We start from the raw sequence: 21,062 nt of genomic DNA, 5'->3' as shown, positions 1-21,062 counted from the left end.
GACCTGTCCAGCAAGGGAGGCCCTGCCAGTAGCTACGCTACCGCTGGTATAGCTCTCAGGATCCTTGGCATACTCCAACCCCCTGACCACGATAAGGTGGAGACACCAACGAGGGGACACACATGTATCCATATTTAAAACTCTGTTAGGATTTCGATTTAAAATGATATACCGAGCTGGCCCGAAGAGTGATGAAGTGACAGGAGTTTGGAGAAAACTGCATAATGAGGAGCTTCATAACTTGTACTCTTCTCCAAGTATAATTAGAATGATCAAGTCATGGAGGATGAGGTGGGCAGGTCATGTAGCACGAATGGGGGAGAAAAGAAATGCATGTAGAGCTTTAGTGGGAAAGCCAGAATGGAAGAGACCATTATGCAGACCAAGACGTAGGTGGGAGGATAATATTAAAATGGGCAAAAGATAAATAATTTGGAATGGTGTGTACTGAATTCATCTGAGTCAGGATAGGGACAAATGACAAGCTCTTGTAAAGACAGTGATGAGGCTTCGGGTACCATAAAATGTTACGAAATTCGCGACCGACGGTATCTCAAGGACTCAGTTCCATTATGTTCGTTCTTTCGTTCGTTCGTTAGTTAGTTATCTAATCATGCCGAGCTTGTAGTTATTAATATTTCTGTTCCGCATTCGCGAAGCCCTTGGTTCGAATCTCAGGCCGCAGCCGATTATCCTGAATAATACGTTTCCTGGTTTTTTTTTATATCTTCCACGATATATTTGTAGCAGTACTTGAAATAGGTCATGACTGTTTCTTTATATGTTTAATTTCATCTTTCGTACTCCCCTCGTGAATCGAAAAAACAAAATCTCTGCAGTTGTTAAATGTCATTAAATAAAAAAACAGTCTCTTTCTTTCGTTCTTTATTTCTTTCCTTCCATTTTTTCATTTTTTTCGAGATCTAAGCATTTTCTTTGCTTCATTTTTGGTTTTAATTTAAACTTATTACGAAATATTTCTTTAAACCCAATTATTTCTGGTATGCTTTTATCTTACTGTCGAACTAAATTGTTCTATTCAAAATCGTTTTATTAATTACCATGAACATTAGCGGACTCTTTACGAATAGCTCTGAAATATGTTACACGGCAACAGCGTTGAGGATGATAAAATATTGTTAAGCGGTGACAATGAGAAATTAAGTAAACAATCGAAACCAACAAAAATATTACTGTGAAGTACAATCCTTATTCTCCCTGGCTGTAATTGTTTTCCAATAAACAAATGAGGATAAATTAATCTAAGATCAGTTTGAAACTGATTTAGTTCACGTCTTCTCATGCATTAAGAGAGAACATGCCTGTTTTCTCGGAATCTCCGTGGAGCCAAACAGTGTTACGGCTACGTAAATATAAAGAACAGCCTCCGAAGAAAAGGAACGGGGGAAGCACCGTTAGGCTATTCGGGACGAACAGCCTTAAGGAGGGACAATATTTATTCGCACGTAAAATTATTCTTATAGTTCATTTTCAGGAAGCTTTTTCATACGGGTATTTCAAAGAGAGAAGCCTTCGCTCTTGTATAACATAACAAACACTGAATGCTGTCCCACGTCACACTCTGTTGACCCATATCAGTGGCATAGCTACACAGAAATTAATCCGGAGAAAGTAAAATGTACACAGAGCTATTCACAGACAACAGTAAAAATACCAAGCTGTAAACTTTTGTCTCCGATTTTATGTGCTTTGCCGGAAGGGCAGATCTCTATTTAGTTACATCCTCCTTTATTTCTGCAATTTTATGTCGTGCAATTCTATTATTAGTCTAACAAAACCTAAATAAAAACATTTGTAGAAGAGGGACTGTTAGAACTGCCTGACAAATGACGTAATGGCATAACCAGTAATCGTAAGGTACGTTGCTTCGATTACGAAATACAACCGGAGACCTTGATAGGCAAACTAACTCCACAGAGCACGGTCCTTGTTGAGAAGCTACACAGAATTTTTCGCCGTGTATGGAAGTTGGACCGCTTCTGTGGTCTAGTGGTCAGAGTTCCTGGCTACAGATCCGGAGGCCGCGGGTTCGATTCCAGGAGCTACCAGATTTTCTGAGAAATAGTAGGTCTGGAAAGGGGTCCACTCAGCCTCGTGAGGATAACTGAGGAGCTATTTCAAGGAAATGGCGGTTCCTGTCTAGAAAACCGAGATTAACGGCCGTGGGGATCCGTTGCGCTGACCACGCGACATTCTGTATCCTCAAAAGTTGGCACAGACTTCGCCGACAAACGGCGGTCGCTCGGTCGGTATAGTTCGCTTGATGACTGCAGGCTAAGGAGTTTGTTTTTTCTTTTTCTTTTTATGGAACTTGACTGTCCATTACCGTGTTCACAAGAGGTGGCCTCTGGTCCCTATCCTGGGCCAATCTAAACTCAACACACCATTTCTTTAAGGTAGATTTTAACATTAATTTCCCATCTACAAATCTGTCATGCAAATGGTCTCTTCCCTTCAGGTTTTCCGACTATATTCACGGTATGTTACCGAGAAATAAATACTTGCGTTAAACGAAAACCTCCCTGGAACAAAACAAGAACGCTAAGGTCCTTTGGTATACGCTTTTAAAGAAGATTCTTTTACATGTATAAACCTTAACCTTTCTTTGTCTTCATAGTTCTCACCGTACAGCGTATACATGATATCTTAACCGTACATTTGGCAACAGTGAAAAATCAAAGCATTGTTTTATGCAGAGTTTTGTTTGTCTTTCAAGGTCATCTACTATTTCCTTTTGCCATACTTCTTCCTGGATTTCTAGGTGTGTACCACGCAACCTCAAGACCGGATTCCAGCGAAGAGGCATAACATTCATCATTGCCCGAGGCATTTAGGCGCACCCTGTAGCAAAATTGTGTTCCCTTTACTGTACCTTACTTGTGAATGCGTTCAGCTGGCCACTTAACTCAAGGCCGCGCTCAGGCTGTTAGTCGCTGACTTCCCACCGCTGCGCCCCGGGTCCGAACCAGGGTCTGGTCATGTAGGATTTGTGTTGGACAAAGTGGCGTTGGGGCTGCTTTTCTCCGAGTACTTTCCCCTGCCAATCTTCATTCCACCAATTGCTCCACAGTCACCATCATATGGGGCCGGTACAGGAGGCCAGTAGTGGCCGCAGTACCAAGTGGACTCACCCCAATATAATGAACTCCATGGAACATATGATGAATTTTGTAAACTAGATGCGTGGTACTTAATCATATTTGTCATATAGCAGCGTGAATTTTTATAAATTGTTGGCTCTAGTTTTCCTTCCCGTTACAATTCAGGGGTCTTTCCATTAGAGGGATCATGCAACTAGTTAGGGTATCCCCCACATTTCCAGTCGCTCTTGCAACAAGCATTCCTCGAAGGAAACAGGAAGTAAGCGAGAAATCTGCTTCGCGCTTTGGCATTCATCCAGCACACCACATAACAGGGAGTCCCCGTGAAAGCAGCCACAAATGAAACTCCGCTTACAGGAATATAAAGTAACTTATCAACTACCGAATTTACGGGTACATCGTACTTATCAGCGGCCGCCGTGCCGAGTGGACCCAGTTGGATCCCCCCCCCCACTAGCGAATTAAAAATATTTACATCGTACTTAAAGCTCATGTTTAAAACTGCAATGACTACGGGCTTGAGGTTGGAATTCGATCCCAGGCAGGGACATGACTTTTTCTACTCAATGTTCTGTCCAGACCAACTCCGATTTCTATACATTCTTCTGTAGATTGGTTAAGGGATAGAGCGGCCGGGGCGTCAGACTGATCACTCATCTACATCGGGTGCCGGGGTTAATAACACGTGAAGCTATACTTCCATTTCTGCATATGTCTTCATGGCGTAGTGCTTAATTAAGCAGAGAGATAACTGTACCTTTTTTCCCCCTGGCACTACAGCCCCCGTGGGCCTAGGCCTACCTCCATGAACTTCCGTTCACTTCGGTTTTTCTAGATCTTACACATACGGTAGGACTCCTTGGGCGGGTGATCAGCTCGTCGCAAGGCCTCTACCTGTACACAAACACAGAAAAACGTACACACACAAACTAAACATCCATGCCCTGAGTGGGATTCGAACCCACGATCCAGGTTTCCAAGCGAACGAAGACAGTACATGCCGTACCTTATCTTTACAATTACAAAACCCCATTTAATGAATGTCATGCAAGTATCTGCTTATTTATTGTTTTATTGAAGGCTTCTTAACTTGTACTCTTCGCCAAGTATAATTAGAATAATCAAGTCAAGCAGGATGAGATGGGCAGGGAATGTAAAACGAATGGGGAATACTTCCCTAATACTAATCTGGAGTCCTACTGCCACACGCGTTAGCTCTGTTCCATCAACAGACTTCCATATTCAGTGTTTAAGATGTATTTATAAATATACTCATACATTCAAAACTCAGAATATATTTCGAAGAAAGTTTGTGAAACTCAGCCAAACAAATACATCATTCGATGTAAATTGTTCTAAAGAAAAGCTGGTCACTTCTTATAAAATTAGAGTGTTATAAGCTATATTTATACTATGTAAGATTTGAGGTTTTCACGGCGGTGACTATGAAGAAAGCAGTCTTCTGGGATGTGGCACCATGTAGATGTGGTGTTAACCGACGTTTCGGAGGAACGTATCGCCTCCATCTTCAGGGTAGAAGGAACAATAAGAAATCTGCAAGCGAAGAGACCGTGAGAACGGGTACAAGCAGGCGATACGTTCCTCCGAAACGTCGGTTAACACCACATCTACACGGTGCCACATCCCAGAAGACTGCTTTCTTCAAAATTTATACTGTTTTCTAGTATTCAGTGCCGCATATTGAAAACGCACTGATTAAAATTTATACTCCTTCTGTCATGGAAAATAGTTGGCAAAAAACTTAAATTCGTTGCCAAAGCCTGTCAGTTTGATCACATCAGGGCCGTGACATGGGCGAGGTATATAGCACGAAAAAAAAAAAGAAGAAATACTTACAAAATATTGATATAAAAACTTGAAGAGAATATACCATTTGGGAGATCTATTCATAGATATAAGGATAATATTAAAATGAATCTCAACGAAATAGAGGTAGAGGATGTGGAATAGTATATATTTCTTTCTCAAAGATTTTCCGCAGGCAGTTAGTCATTATTAACACTAGGGTTTATATTTACATTAACATCACTTCCATCTCCAACACTTTGTCTCTTAAGAGAAGTTTTAGAACTGGCCTTGTCTCCAGCGTGAGAGTCAATAAAGTACACCAGCCGTGTACTACTGCTCGCTGTCACTTGTCGGTGCAAAGGGGCAGAGCCCTGTTTGTTTTGCTGAACACAGAACAGATGTCGCTTGAACAGCTGTCGGAACGTACCGCTGGCTATGTACAGCGCCAACGGATTTAAACAAGAGTTAGAGAAAATTAAGTAGTTCGTCACTTCATCAACAATAATGTATTTCATTTCCCGTCTGTTGAGGTGAAAAAATGACACTAAAAAGAACCAAATGGATCTTGGAATATGACTAATAGCGTAAGAGAGGGCAAGAGACGTGACCACTTTGGCACTTCTGTAACGAGCTGTTTCTCGAGTTTTGTAACGAAGTTCTCCAGGCATATTACTTACACTTTGTCTCAACTTACGAGCTGTCAAAACGCTGAATACACCCATAGTTACAGGAAGGAAAAAACAAAAGAAAGTGAAATAAAATATATCCAGTGCTTTAACAACGATTTGAGACCTTACAAATGGAAAACATACACCGTCCTTGAACTCAAAAATTATTGAAGGTGGTAAAGAAAGGACTAGAGCTGTTAGCCAGACTATAAGGATGAAGAGAATAGTTCTGGAACGCGCTGATAGTCTCCGTAAAGTTGGATAGTCAAGGGCTGTAGCCACTGCATAGTAACGCTGAGCGCTCAGTGCAACAATAGATAACTCAATAATAGTGTGATTGAGAAAACGAAAAGTGACGAAAACCCTACATCCATACACATCCAAGAATATCCATTCGCTGTAGTACTTGGAAACATAATACAGTGGAGCGTTAGCAAATAAGTTCATGATGTCCGTTAATGCGAGATTGAAGATCATGATGTTGGGTGCTTTGCGTATCTCCTTATGTTTCACAAATATGTGTAACAGCACGCCGTTTCCCAGCACACCTAACACAAATATCACCATGAAAACACCTGGATATATGTAATACTGAAACAGCTCCTCTAAATCCTTCTTCTTCATGGTCTGCATATATTCTTCCTGGAAACTTTGATTCATGGCTCCCAAATACGTCTTCCTGTCTGAAACTAGATGAAAGGAAAGATTCCATGGAAATATAAAGTAACCCTTAAGGCTGTATTGCTCCCATATTTTCTCTATGTCACTAACGGCGGCTGTTAAGTCATCCAAATAGCCTTCAGTTTCGAACAGGAATGACGAAGTTGCACTGTAATTATTAGTATGGGAATAAGTACGGAAGTTGTCTTCGTTAGTTTTGACAATCTTAACTACTCTGTGAATATCTTGAAGCTTACTCAGGACGGTTTCCATTTCTTTCAACTCCATATCCCTCACTTGAAGAGCGGTTCCGTCAGCTAACAGTGGCACATCCGTCTTACTGAGTGAAAACAACTGCATGTACCGCAACCAGTACCGTCTTCTGGCAACATATTTCTGTGTTAAATTTATGGCTTCTTGGCCTAATTCCAAGTCACCGGAATTTAAGAAATGTTGAGTGTAATTCCATGCTTCCTCAAGAGTTTTGTTGAGTTCATGGTCTTCGTGAATCAGCACCTTCAATAGACGTTGACTATTAGTTTCTCTGTGATCAATATTGGATATTGATGTTAGTAACATCTTCTGGTTAACTCCTCTTTGCTGTGCGTAGTTTGTTCTGTTTAGTGCAAGTTTGTCGTTAAGTCCATACCATGCACATGGTTGGTCTCTGTCTTGCCTAAAGATCGTATCCTTTGTCGTGATTGTGTCTGGGAATTCAGTCTTCATATCTTGGTAGGTCTGTGCTTTCATTGTCTCACCGCAGTCCCCATTGTTGTTTCTGAACTGATATGGATTTCCAGGTATCGTGTTCTGAACATTTGTTTTATCAGTGAAATTTATGGATTCAGAAAATCCTTTCGCGTGATCAGTTGCATCCTCTGTTGTCAATTTGTCACGTTCTGTTACTGGATCACGTCGAAATCCAGACGTCTTATTCGGTTCTTCAGTTCCTTCCTGTGTCCTATTCGTATAATTTGAGCTGCCTTCATAGAAGTATTTATACTCCGCCATTTGCTCTTCCTGCGTCGATCTGCTGTCCATAAGTCTGGTACTCGGCACATATGGGTATCCTGATGTCGACTCTTGTGTGGTGCTGTCTCTGTGTCTGTAACTGGCCCTTGTTTGTGTGTTCACTGTTGTGTAACTGGCCCTTGTCTGTGTGTTCACTGTTGTATCCTCAGAGCTGAACACAGAAGCTGTCATTTCTTTCCTACCACTCACCACCATCGCAGCTACCACTGCAACATACATCTGTGAACAATGCAAACACAGATCAGTACGATAAAAAGACTGAAATGCTAAGTAATTAATAGCTTAACAAATCAGGCAACCAAGATAAGTGTTAAAAGTCCGCGAATATATTTGCCAATAAAGAATCAGGGTCCTTGGCAAGGACCCTGAGAGCTATACCAGCGGTAGCGTAGCTACTGGCAGGGCCTCCCTTGCTGGACAGGTCAAAGGGTAGGCATCAGACGAAGAGAGACACCAAAAACCAAAAACTGATGCCGGAAGCAGCGTCATCAGCAGCGACTTGAAGCACAGAACAAATGATGCTCGAGATGGTTCAAGTTCGTATAGCAACAGGCGTGACCAGAGTGGTTTGAACGGCTGTTGTACTGCGATGTGGAAAGCAAATGGAAAAACTACCACATTATCACTTTTCCTGGATAGTCTCTTTCCAAAAACAGAAGATCACATTAAGTGGAGGAACTGTTTTGGAAGAGACTGTGGACCTGTCATCTGACAGTTACTGATCAATCAATCAAAGAATCAGTTAATTGTTAGCTATCGGAAAATAATATAATCTTATATTTCTACCATTAGGTTCAGAATCTCTGACTAAAAGCTTAAGTACTCGTTTTAAGGAATACAACCCTGTTATTTACTCGTCTCATTGGGTATGAAACTGGTTCCATCGTCCCAAGGGAGAAAGAAGAACGAGGGTGTCTATGGACAATGTGCTGAGAACAATCCTAAGGGACTGAAAGCAATGGTAAGGTGACGAGCATCATAATGCATATTTATCGAACCATTTTAGGGCGATTAAATCAGGGAGGGAAAGATAGACGCGAATTGTAGGCTCAACACATACTCGTATACCAGTATGAGAATTCTTACAAAATTTGGTGAAGAAACCGAAACGGAGAACACTTGGGAGCTGTAGCCATAGAAGGAAGGACACTGTTAAAATGTGTGAGGATATGGACTGAACAGACAGAACAGAGCCCACTTGCGAGCTGTTGTGAACAAAGCAATGAATCGGGTTTTATAAAAGGCGAGTAACGTAGGCAGCTGAGCGATTATCAACCTCTTACTTAGTTCGACAGTTGGACGGTTAGTGAGATGTGGTTGGTTGGTTAGTTTGTTAAAGGGGTAGAAAATTTTGTTTTCTCTGCCACTTTCAGATTGCTTGTGGGGTCCAATCGGCCCTCTATTCAATGTGTATTTGAGGCTCTTTACAATAGTATAAATCGGTCGGAGCGTAACCCTAGTTACTAACCTTCGACTACTGCATAAGTTAATGAGTGATACTGTACCTCCACTTACCTATGCAGCTCCGTGGCAGCCCAGAAGTAGAGGGATTTTTAAAAATATTTTGTAATAATGCGTAAAGATGAACTTTTCCTTGTGTTTTATTAAGGACGATGTAATGAATATGAAGACTCCATACATTCCTTACCTCAGCATTAAATTGAGATTAATGGTCACATTCACGTCTCTACCACCTCGTCCTTAGTATTTATTAAATAGTTTAGGGTGCAGGCGAGAACTGCTGTTAACGCGACGGCGAAGAGAAAAATATTTATTCCTGTAGGAAATCGAAACCAGGTCGCCCAGATCGTGGTGCAGTCACTGCACTGAGTGATCTCGGCTATTTATAACAGTAGGTGTTACTCCTGAACTCCTGAACACACAGTGTGGAACGGTAAGTAATACGTTAATGACTACTGTGCCTTAATATTTGTGACGCCTGAACAAATAAATAAACATCCTGAAGAAAGGAGTCTTCTGGGATGTGGCACCGTGTAGATGTGGTGTTAACCGACGTTTCGGAGGAACGTATCGCCTCAATCTTCAGGGTAGAAGGAAAAATAAGAAAATCCGCAAGTGAAGAGACCGTGAGAACCGGTACATGCAGACTGCTTGTACCTTCCAGTATGCGCCAGTGTTTCCTTCCAGCATTCCCACTCGAAATGCTGTCCTCCTACTGTGTGACGCTATATATTCTGAGATACCTTGTCACTACATAAACCATACATAAATACACTTCCTTTAGAGGGTACGGCGTGACTGACATGTCATTCTGTTCTGCGTTGATGGCAATCCTTTCAGTACGTAGACTAGACTAGCTTTCTTACAATTATTTACCTTCAGTTCATAAAAGTAAGGACGCTGTACTGTCCAGCGTGTGGAATTTTAGTTTTGAGAAGAAGAGGTTAGGATAGATAAAGGTTCTCTGACACGATTACACGTCCCTTGTTTATATTTATCTTCGGAGGCCGAGTGAGTAGTAAAGCAAACTTGGTCGCAGAATGTAAATAGTACAATTTCGTTCTTTCCAACGTCATGACGAAACGTTTCAAGTCTATTGGCAATAAAAAGGCAAGGTCATTTGTGGTACTGTTATGTAAACCAAGAANTCACCGCCGTGAAAGCCTCAAATCTTACAAGAAAATTCTGGCTTTCGTTTATTGGGTAACACTAAATTAAGTAATATTATATTAATAACAATTTTAACTTGTTTATATTACCAATGCAGATTTAATTTCATGTGCATGTCTACAGTGGTAATACGTATATTTATCATAAAATATCGAAAGTAAAGAAGGAACTCTATTTGCCATCATCATCATCATAGGCAAAAAAAAATCCCTTTTGAACCATAGCAGTCCGTAAAAGATTCTGCCAGATTACTTCCGACTTTCAATTCTTTTGACTTCGCAACAGTAAGTCCTTTACGGGGCAATGTTGTCAGCCTTACGTCCAATCCCCAAGCTGGGGGGCCTTCATGCTCTACAGTGTAATATATTGTATTTGGTGTTTTAAACATAAATATATGAGAAAAACTTCATTTTAAGATTTCTATTATAGGCATTTATGATGACGTTTGAGGTTTACTAGGAGGTTAAAATTAATATTGAAGTATTTTTTGTTATGCCACTGTGTTGGTGGTTACAACGCAACAACTCGAATATGGAGGCAGAAGGTTCCTTCGAAATATTGGCACCTAAAAGACTGAATGATTTCAAAACTCCGAAGATAACAATGTGAATCTTCACGGCTGTGAAAATCTCACATATTTATGAGTACGTGAAAGTGCCTTCAGTGGCTGTTGCATATGATTCTTGGTTGGAATCTATGTATTTTCTGTAAAAGATCCGTTGCTCATTTTTCTTACGTGCCCATTTCCTCATTTCAACCCCCTTTTCTTTATTTATAAGGCAAAAGGGGGTTTTCGTACCATCATATACATATGCTCCTCTTAATGGCGTAAGAACATCACTCGATCTACTGAAATGAGGTATGATTATCAGGCGGTTAGAGGCCCTTCACGTCTGTCGTTCCTAACTTCTGTCATAAGTAATACCAACATGACAACCGTGTGAACTTTGGAACTGGAAGCGACAGTAGCCACAGTTAATGACAACTCAGACAGTTGTATATGGCAATGAACCTTCGAAAATTATGCAACTTCCGTTGTGGTAATCTATCTGTTGATTGTGAAAGAACAAAGTACCTGCTGCCTGAAAGTCTATATTTTGCTTCCGAATTTAAGTCTACAACTAATAAATCATACTAACTGAACTAACTTCATGGAGCTGAGCCCTTCTTGAGAAGCCGCCAGTTGTACAGTTGCTCAAGAACTTCCCAATATTTTATGGAACCCGAGGTTTCATTTTACATAGACAAAATGTGTACTTAGTTTCTTCCAATAATAATCATAATAATGTATCATACTACTCAAACAGTAAATATTTCACCTGACCAGGATTTAAAGTTATAACAATTGAAGGACGAGTTCAGTACGTTAGTCCTTTAGCTAAATTTAATTTAATTGTTGGGTTATATGAATGTATACAGATATATATATGTAAATAAGAGTACGCAGGTCACGGTAGCCGAGCGGTCTAAGGCATGCACTGTCTTCGCTCGCTCTGAAACCGGGATCGTGGGTTCGAATCCCACTCAGGGCATGGATGTTTGTGTGCGTTTTTTCTATGTTTATGTACAGGTAGAGGCCTTGCGACGAGCTGATTACCCGCCCAAGGAGTCCTACCGAATGTGTAAGATCGAGAAAGAACCGAAGTGAACGGAGAAGTTCATGGAGGTAGGCCTAGGCCCACTGGGGCTGTAGTGCCAAGGAAAAATAAAAAAGAAATCGTATTTCCACTTAAAATTAGTTCATAATTGGTAAATAGAAATTGATTCTTTATAGAAAACGAACAGAAGCCTATCCAAATCACAGAATGAGGCGATTAATTTGGAGAATGAGTTTGGCCCTTTATGGAAGGTGATAGACGAAAGAAAATATTTTATAATTATTTGCAGTAAATTTAAGGACGCTGTCAATAATTAGGGTTGTATAATGACGAGTGATTGAATTACGGGCCTCCATGGCCTGTTACAGGGATAACTTTCCTTTGCTTTACTTACTTAATGAATTGGAGAGGATGTAGAAGGAACTAGCTATGATCTAATTTAAGGTATTTCCCCGCAGTTGCCTGAAGGAACTGAGGAAAGCCACGACGAAATCTGTTAGAATTATCGGCGCCCGGATCGAGATTCAAACCAATCACCTCCCGAATGCAAGTTAGAAGTGTTACCTCTTGAGTGCTCTGTAAGAAATGTTCTTGCGTGTCCACGTTCTCCGAATCCCATATTAGGAAAAGGTGGGATAATTAGAGATGTTAAACCACGCTGTCAATGTCTAGATTTCGCATCAGATGGTGGGACGAATGAGGATTCTGAAAGAATGGCCAAATAGATTAATTAACCTGTCATTTGCCTGAAAAGACGAAGAAAAATCACGAAAATCAACAATCGCGATAATCGGCGCTCCGGCCGAGCGAGATTCGAACTGTTTATCTCTCGAATTCAAGTCTTATATTTCACCGCTTAACCAGCATGTTCGGCGTGGTACATAATCATCTGTCGTTAGAAACATTCTCTTTGCTGAGAAGCTAATAGTCGCTCAGGTGGTCTGAGACTTCATCGTCTTTCATGAAATTAGAAAGTTCATTGCCGTAAACACATGAAACCTCTTCCGAAAATTATCCTGAACAAGGTGAATCAAGTTCACCTCCTTACACACACTATTTGTTGAGATATATTTTGACATTATCCTTCCATCTACCCCCCTAGGTAGTCAAGTGGTTTCTTCCCTTCAAGATTTCTAACTGAAATTTTGTGTTTATTTCCCATGTTTATCGTGCACGTTGTGTGTCCCACCATTCAGCAGTTGATAGTTAACAAGAGGCTCTGAATTACTTAATGTATAGAACTGTTTATGAACATCAACTGTCTGCTTTATACCAGTTTTAATTGAATTGAATTGAATTGAATTGAATTTATTTACATTCTATAAATCCTAAGCAGGTTAGTACCTTTGGATACAGAACAAGTCAAAAGGTTACATACATAAGTACAGGCAATTTTAGCTTAAAAATTAATATAACTTAATTTTACATCATTCTCTATTTACATTGAAGTATTCATCTAAAGAGTAGAAGGAATGAGCATGTAGATAATTCTTTAACTCTGATTTAAACTTTTTAGTATCATTGCCCAAGTTTTTAATACTTTGTGGCAGATTGTTGAACACTTTTATGCCAGTAAAGTAGACTCCTTTTTGATATACTGATAAAGTTGATGAGGGTAGGTGGAAGTTATATTTTTGTCTAGTATTCATGTTATAGACATCAGAATTTAATTTGAATTTATCTATAAAGGTAAGACTGGTTAAAAATTACCTATTCAATGAATAACAAATCTGTAACACCAACTGTGAATGCTCACCAAAGAGTAGACTGTGACTAGCATCTCTGTCTCCTCTACCCGTGCTGTTCAAGGTATTCTCCGATAGAGAGGGATCCGTGACACGATGTCTTGCCAGCTGCGCACTGTACCACCATCTGCACACTTCCCAGAGCACTCCTTCCTATTGGCAAGCAGCACTGTCGGGTTCAAAATAACCGCCTCTGGGCACACGAACTGGAATCCTTGCAGACTGCATACGAGTGTGTTCCTCATTCTTGTTTTGATGGCATGCGTACTAGCTTTTGAATGTGGAATCCCCCTGCTGACTAAGATGATGATTCAGATCTGTGAAGCACCGAGCGTGACTTCAAGAGTTTAAATCGGTACTCCTAATTGTAAGTAATATCATGCTTTGTTGAAACATACAGTTTGGAGGAAGAGTTCTTCTTTCTTGTGCTGTTATCATGCACGCAACCGTGTGTCATTTGGGTATCGTAACCGGATGTGTGGAAACCTGTCGCTTCCTGCCACACTTTGTTACTGGCCTAAGAGATAAGTTGAGATATACATCCTCTGTCAGTATTTATCTTCACGAACTGCGTAAAATGTACCCAAAATTTGGAGAGCTATTTTATCTGTTCGCCGGTCACGGTAGCCGAGCGGTCTAAGGCATGTATGTACTGTCTTCGCTCGCTTGGAAACCGGGATCGTGGGTTCGAATCCCACTCAGGGCATGGATGTTTAGTTTGTGTGCGTGCGTTTTTCTGTGCTTGTGTATAGGTAGAGGCTTTGCGATGAGCTGATCACCCGCCCAAGGAGTCCTACCGAATGTGTAAGATCTAGAAAAACCGAAGTGAACGGAGAAGTTCATGGAGGTAGGCCTAGACCCACTGGGGCTGTAGTGCCAAGGAAAAAAAATTCTATCTGTTCGTATGTTTTATCACAGAAACTATTGAATAGATTTAGATAATCTCTAAACTATAGTTGAGAGTGGTTTGCACAAGCGGTCAATAAATCCCTAGACATTTACAGTATTTATAATTGTTAAATAAATAAGAACAAAATACCCAAGAGTTCTCATAACCGAAATTTGTTTTTACGGATAGCAGTCTGTACATTTTCATAGCCTCGCCGTCCCTGGCCTTGAATATCGATAAAAACTACTCTGTTCTTTACTGTAGCCATGCTAGGGTACACAATATATTTGAACGACTTGATGACTAACCCTGACTACTTTCCTAGTCTGTTCATTACTAACATTACTTAAGTGTAATATCGGTTATCAATAACCATTTGCACACGCGAACATACCAAACCACCCCCACGATTATTTTCATTGATTTTCACGCAGGGTATATCAGCAACGACTGTCAAAGCAAGTGCTGAGCTTCTGGTCGACGTGTTAATATTGTAATAATAGTACAAAACAAAAAAACAAACTCCGTGGCCTGTAGTCCGCAAACGAAATTATACCGATACGTATACTAAACATCTTGAACACCCACCAAGAAAATATCTGCTTCGATATAGGCTCTATGACAATAACTTCCGGTTACCATATAAATACTTCTAATTTGATTAACATGCATGCATTTCTTTAAATATTTTGTGAATAATATTCTAAACTCAAATCTTTTAGCTTCTCATTAATGCAATTCACTCGCGGTCTACACCGACGCCAGTTCCTTGACATTGTGTTGACTGGATTTTGCCGTCTAATCTTAGATGTGTTTTTGCAGGAAATTAATCTCGAAAGACCATTGCCACGAAGAGTTACATTTTTAAATCATGGGAAAATCAAAATGGAATTCGCTGTTTATCTCCTATTCCCCCCCCCCCAAAATGTTCATTATATCATGTCGGCAAGGTTAACTACTTCTGTTTATCGTTGTGACTGGCATTAGTCTTACTAATACTCGTATGTAACACGTGTTACTCATTCGGAAGTTCACGCCGGAAATGCGTTGCGCAATATTTCACTATCTGAGACACAGAATATGGCTACAGATCCAGAGGTTCCGGATTCGATTCCCAGCGCTACCAGATTTTCTGAGAAGTAGTTGATCTGGAACGGGGTTCACTCAGCCTCATGAGGATAACTGAGGAGCTATTTCAAGGAAATAGCGGCTCCGGTCTAGCAAAAAAACCGAAATTAATGGCCGTGGGGATCCGTTGCGCTGACCACGCGGCACCCTCTCTCCGCTAAAGATGGCACTAACTTCGCCAACAAGCGGCGGTTGCTCGGTCGGTATAGTTCGCTTGCGGACTAAAACCACAGAGTTATTTTTCTTTTTTGTTTTTCTGTAACACAGGGTAAACTGAGAAATACCATGAATTTAGGGAAATTCTTCCATTGTTGAAGCTTACTACACCCGATGTTGCCTTCACTTCAGTAGACATAAGAAATGGCGTATGTAGGAATAATAATACGTAAAACATGGACTTGTCGTGAAGGGAACTCACCAGCACATGGAGGTGAAGATAGAAAACTGGTTTCGGTGGACATCAGAAACTAGCATAAAATGCATAAAATAAAAGGAGGTTGCTTTCTTGATAGCCCTCGTATAGTGTTGTAATGCGTGATACGTAAGTCTTCTTTGCACAACATGAAATGAACAAGTACATCTTCACCTGACGCTGCAAAAATTTCGGAGATGAAAATTGAACGCTCACGAATGCAGCACATCATTTGTTACATGCTAAATCAATTTAGGATATAACACGCTTAACGGTGAATCAAGCCATTAATTGATTACTGGTTGCTTGACTGATTGATTTAAAAGTGAATTCAGGCGTTTATCTCCATGGAGAAGAATCCTGCTTGAGAAACAAATTGTCACTCAGCCAATTAAGAAATTCGCCAACTTTTGTGAAACCTGACACTTCTCAGTTAAACTAATCATATCTATAGTCATACGCCCTGCCTTATTAGAATGGGTTAAATATTATTCTCCAATGAACGCCTAGATCCACCTAGCAGTTTCTTCCTCTCGGTTTTACATCTAAAATTTTGTTGCATTTTCATCTCCTGCGCATGCGCAGCTCACACGCCGACCATCTCATCCTCCTCCATTTGATTACTCTAATAATATTTGCTGGAAAGCACAAATTGTGACTACCTCGTTACACAGGTTTCCCCGTTTGCCTACGCGCGCCTGCAACATCCAGACAAAGGCACAACAAAATAAAATTAACGCAGATTGACACAGATAGTAACAGTGATAGCATGTGATTTAACTCTGTTATTACGGTCTACAGGCCCTGCACATTACACATGCGCAGTTCGGTTAATAATACATACCAAACATACGTGAAAAATGTAAACGAATATACATATACACACACATACTAAATTATAGTATTTGTTAAATCCTTCAATCGTTCATCAGTGGCTCTACAGCTTATTGTGGGACCCCGGCCGCTTTTTCAGTTTCGTAATCTTTTCTTTACGCAGACGGTAGGACTCCTTGGACGAGTGATCAGCGCGTCGCAAGGCCACTACCCACACACAAGACAACACAAACACAGAATAAACCCATACATAGACATCCATGCCTTGAGTGGGGTTCGAACACACGATCCCAGCGTTCGAGCAAGCGAAGACAGTTCATGCCTTAGACCGCGCGGCCAACGTGATCGGCTAAAATTATAGTATATGGTATCAACATTTTATTTGAAGAGAAGATTTAAGCCTAAATGGAAGAATATCACAGAAACGGTGCGGGAATGTGAATTGGATTCATCATGAAATGAACTTGCGGCTTCCACACCGAGTGGAGATATCTTGAATGGCTGAATCTTTGTAAGCTTTTGAAGGAGGACTACGCCATTCGGCGTCGTTTAATAGAAAATGCGATTCACCCTGTTGTGCCGGCTTTATTCAGACGGCTGTTTAGTCAGCTTGCGATATTTTTGTTTCTGGTGCTTGATGTTAGAATGGGGGCAGCAAAATTGGGCAAAGTTTACCGCCCAAGTACCGTATTTACGCATGTATAGGCCGCGTGCGTATATAGGCCGCGGTACAATTTTCAGACAGAAATTATAGAAAAAATAATTTTCTTGGAATATTATTTCAGGAGTATAAATTACCGTATTACTAATTATGAATATAATTTTTTTAAATGAAGTGTGATTTCGAATATTTCGAATATAAGCCGCACCCCAGTTTTCCTCTTGAATTTTTGACAAAAAATGTGCGGCCTATACATCCGTAAATACGGTAGTTTCCAATGCCTCCGGTAGATGGGGAAGTATTCGGGTACCACTGCCAGCCTCGCTGGCTGAACGGGGCTAATAGCGAGCACCAGTACCGGCAGGGTATGGCGACTGGTAGAATATCAAAGGGGGACGTACAATAGACTATTTGTCGCGGTGCATGGGGAAACCCACTCCCCCCAATAATAATAATAATAATAATAGAATGGGGGCACGCGGTAGATTAGTTGGCTGAGGCACTATACTAAAAGCCAGAAGGTCGCGGGTTCGATTCCCGATGAGGTCATTGAATTTTTCGGTTGACCTCGTTCCAGTCGCACTATGACCTTAGGGTCGACTCAACCTCTAACAGTAATGAGTACCAGGAAACTCCCTGGGGGGTAAATGGCGACCGGCGCATAAGGCTGACAACCTTACCGTCATTTATGAGCCGGTTAACTAGAAAATTTTGGAGCCACAACCCCACACAACCCTATGGGCCTCCACAATCTGTTATAATGATAGATTTGCCTTTTGGTGTTAAAACCCATATCTGTGTTTGCGCTTCTTCTGAACATCAATGCTTTATTAGTAAAACCCCCAAGATATATTCATGAATAGGTACTCCCTCAAAATGTCTCTTCTTCCTCACAAATCGTAATGGTTTTAGTGCTGCAGTATTTTTTTTATTGCTAGTGGGGTGGGACTAAGTCCTTTGTACTGCGGCCACTTCTGGCCTGTTGTACCAGCCCCAGATGATAGGTGACGGTGATTGTGGAGCAATTGGTGGAATGAAGATTGGCAGGGGAAACCGAAGTACTCGGAGAAAACCTGCCCCAGCGCCACTTTGTCCACCACAAATCCCACTTGACCAGCCCCCGGGATCGACCCCGGGCCGCCGCGATGGGAAGCCAGCGACTAACCGCTTGAGCTATGGCGCGGCCTAATAGTACTGCAGTAAGTAAGACTGTTAGCTCACTAGATATTTAGCTGGATGGTTGGTTGGGTAGTTGGTTGATTGGCTGGGTGTTTGGTTGTTTGGTTGGTAGTTACTTAATTTGTTTGTTTTTTTAGAAGATCCCGTAACTGTTATGCTACTGATCGGACCATTACACCCAAATCCTGTTGTGCTGGATACTGTCCAGTGTTAATGTAAACTTAACATTTTCGCTGTGCGTAGTTGAACACCACGCCATGAAGCTGTATGGAGGAGTAGAAGGAGAGCTCCATACAAAATTATTCTTGGCGCTATATGGAGATGAATTCATTGTGCGAGTTATTTCCAATATTTTTCCTGTGTAGGGATTTATTCTTCTCCCGTCAAATGACTACCTAATTACCATCCAGAAAGGTTTATTTATTTTGTGTTCGAGATTAATGGTATTGCATACATAAGGATTAATATTCAAACAGTTTTAGGTTCGATTCACACAGATTCCATTAAATACATGAAATGAAATCAATGAAATTAATTGTCAATATAATGACAGTCACTTAAGACAGAAGCAGATCTAACTCTCAATAAATGAACATTTATAACAAATTTTGTTCTAAGTCATTCTTTTACAATTGTCGAAGTCTTCATTTCTAGATATTCTCTTTAATTTTATACAACTTGACGTCTGTTTTCTCGGACCACACTCCAGCTGCTTGTCTTCTGAAGGGTCCGTTAATTTATCTTTCACTCGAAGTGTTTGACGTTACTGAGCAATTGTCTTTGTTTCACGGTGAGAAAGAATTCAATAAGGGCTGGCGTCGCCATTGTCGTTTCTGACATAGTGACCTCAATTTACGATAGAAGTGCTCAAAAAGCGATCCAGGACGCAATTAATTTGCACGTTGGTATTGCAGTTGCATATGAACGTCTGTCTACCAAACCTCTTCTAACTGAGTGTATGAAAAGCTCTATAATTTTGTTATTTAATATACAGAATGTCCCAGAATATTACAACAGTGCATTTCGTTGTTTGGCATAGGAAATCGGGTTTGGTCGCTAATGGAGGGCGTTTTCAACATCTCCAACAAAGAGAGTTTTGCGATGCTACGTGCTATAAATAAGGGATGAAAGCAAAGAAAACAAAGTTACATTATTCTAGGACTTTGTAATTTCAAGTTCAATTCTTTCACTTTCTGAAATGACAGAGAAGAAAGTGAAACTGTCTGAAACACATACTTGAGACGCCCATACATAACGACAGAACAGAAAGCGTTGCCTCTCAGATGAATGGCAACATTGCTAGATTGTCAGCGTCACTGCCGATATATCTTGGAATTGAGAACCTGCAGTTTATTGGCAATTTGGATCAGGATTTTATAGCAACATTATTGGAAATTGCATGTTTGGATATAATGTTGTAGTGGCACAGCTATTTCAGTCACGTGACGTGCCTCTTAATATAGTAATAAGTATAATATTTAAAATCCTGAGAGTCTTGCACCTTCGCCATGTTTGTAATTGTTGATGTGCATGTAACACTTCCATCCGCGGCGCTACGAAACAGATCATGATGGCTTCAAACAGAATTTTGCGTGAGATCTAATGTTCTCGCGATGGTCTTGTAGACAGGCACAAACAGTCTGGAAAAATTGCTACTTCCTTCATAATTGGTGTTTCACATACCAAAAGACCGTAGTTCGTAATTTGTATGTTTATTGTCGTCAAATAAAAGTTCGTATGTCTGACTTCAGTTGAGCAATGTCTCTATTTTTTTCTATGCTTCTCAATTCAATTTTAAAGCATTTTACTTTAAAACTGCAAATAAAATCCCTTGATGACACATTACGATAAAGAATTATGTGGGGAAGGTAAGCTAAAGTTATCCCCATGCTTAACTAATTAAGCACTACGCCATGAAGGCGTATTATAGATCAATGTATTCTTAACGTCGGGCCGGTCACGGTAGCCGAGCGGTCTAAGGCGTGCACTGTCTTCGCTCGCTCGGAAGACGGGATCGTGGTTTCGAATCCCACTCAGGGCATGGAGGTTTCCTTTGTGTGTGTGCGTTTTTCTGTGTTTGTGTACACGTAGAGGCCTTGCGACGAGCTGATCACCCGCCCAAGGAGTCCTACCGTATGTCTAAGATCTAGAAAAACCGAAGTGAACGGAGAAGTTCATGGAGGTAGGCCTAGGCCCACTGGAGCTGAAGTGCCAAGAAAAAAAAGAAAAGAGAATTCTTAACCTCGGTACTAGTAGGAAGTGGGTAGTCAGCGTCACGTCCCGGCCTCTTTATTCCCGAAGGAAGAGCAGCCTTTACCTTTTGTACAAGAGGTCGGGGTAGGTGTGTTGGTAAAGTAAAAAGGTAAAGTTGTCTCCGTGATTAACTAATTAAGCACTATGCCCTGAATGCGTATGTAGGAGTGCATGTATAGATCCACATTTTTCTTGACCTGAGCATTAGCTGGGGGTAAAGGGCGGCCGGGTCATAAGGCTCACAACCTAACCGCCATCTGTGAGCCGATCGTCTAGAGAATATCGGAGCCTCGACTTCTCACATCCCTATGGGCCTTCACGGTCTGTTACAGGGATATCATATTGGGAAGGAGGGAGTATACATTTCTAGAGATAAAAATTGAGCGTGAGAATAAATGTTTTAAGGAGCATTGCCCTAGAAAAAAAACATGCAATTCTAAA

At 40.9% G+C, this 21,062-nt stretch overlaps 2 protein-coding genes across 9 annotated transcripts in view; one reads left to right on the top strand and one right to left on the bottom strand.

Annotated features, from left to right (window-relative positions):
- LOC111869571 (synaptotagmin-5) overlaps window positions 1–21,062 on the top strand; it is a 176,649-nt gene that overhangs the window by 128,063 nt on the left and 27,524 nt on the right. The window lies entirely within an intron of this gene.
- Window positions 5,071–13,714, bottom strand: LOC111869551. Of its 3 annotated transcripts, none has more exons than XM_023861183.2 (3): window positions 13,277–13,714; window positions 12,085–12,225; window positions 5,071–7,510 (listed from the first exon to the last, which is right to left on the bottom strand). In XM_023861183.2, the coding sequence occupies exon 3, from the start codon at window positions 7,508–7,510 to the stop codon at window positions 5,129–5,131; it is 2,382 nt and encodes a 793-aa protein (XP_023716951.1). In that variant the 5' UTR covers window positions 12,085–12,225; window positions 13,277–13,714; the 3' UTR covers window positions 5,071–5,128. The 3 variants fall into 3 exon arrangements, with proteins under 3 accessions (XP_023716951.1, XP_023716959.1, XP_023716944.1); XM_023861191.2 differs by lacking the exon at window positions 12,085–12,225 and having other exon boundaries at window positions 5,071–7,376; window positions 7,410–7,510; window positions 13,277–13,713; XM_023861176.2 differs by lacking the exon at window positions 12,085–12,225 and having other exon boundaries at window positions 13,277–13,713.

The sequence above is a fragment of the Cryptotermes secundus genome, unplaced genomic scaffold (assembly GCF_002891405.2).
Source record: "Cryptotermes secundus unplaced genomic scaffold, Csec_1.0 scaffold689, whole genome shotgun sequence".
Lineage (NCBI taxonomy): Eukaryota > Metazoa > Arthropoda > Insecta > Blattodea > Kalotermitidae > Cryptotermes > Cryptotermes secundus.
This window is presented reverse-complemented; position numbering and strand designations above follow the sequence as displayed.

Coding starts and splice junctions, on each gene's coding strand:
- LOC111869551 (XM_023861176.2), bottom strand. CDS start 13,300: ATGCTAGTCACAGTCTACTCTTTG. Junction 7,511..13,276: donor TAGTCACAGTCTACTCTTTG/GTGAGCATTCAC, acceptor CATTGTTCACAG/ATGTATGTTGCAGTGGTAGC.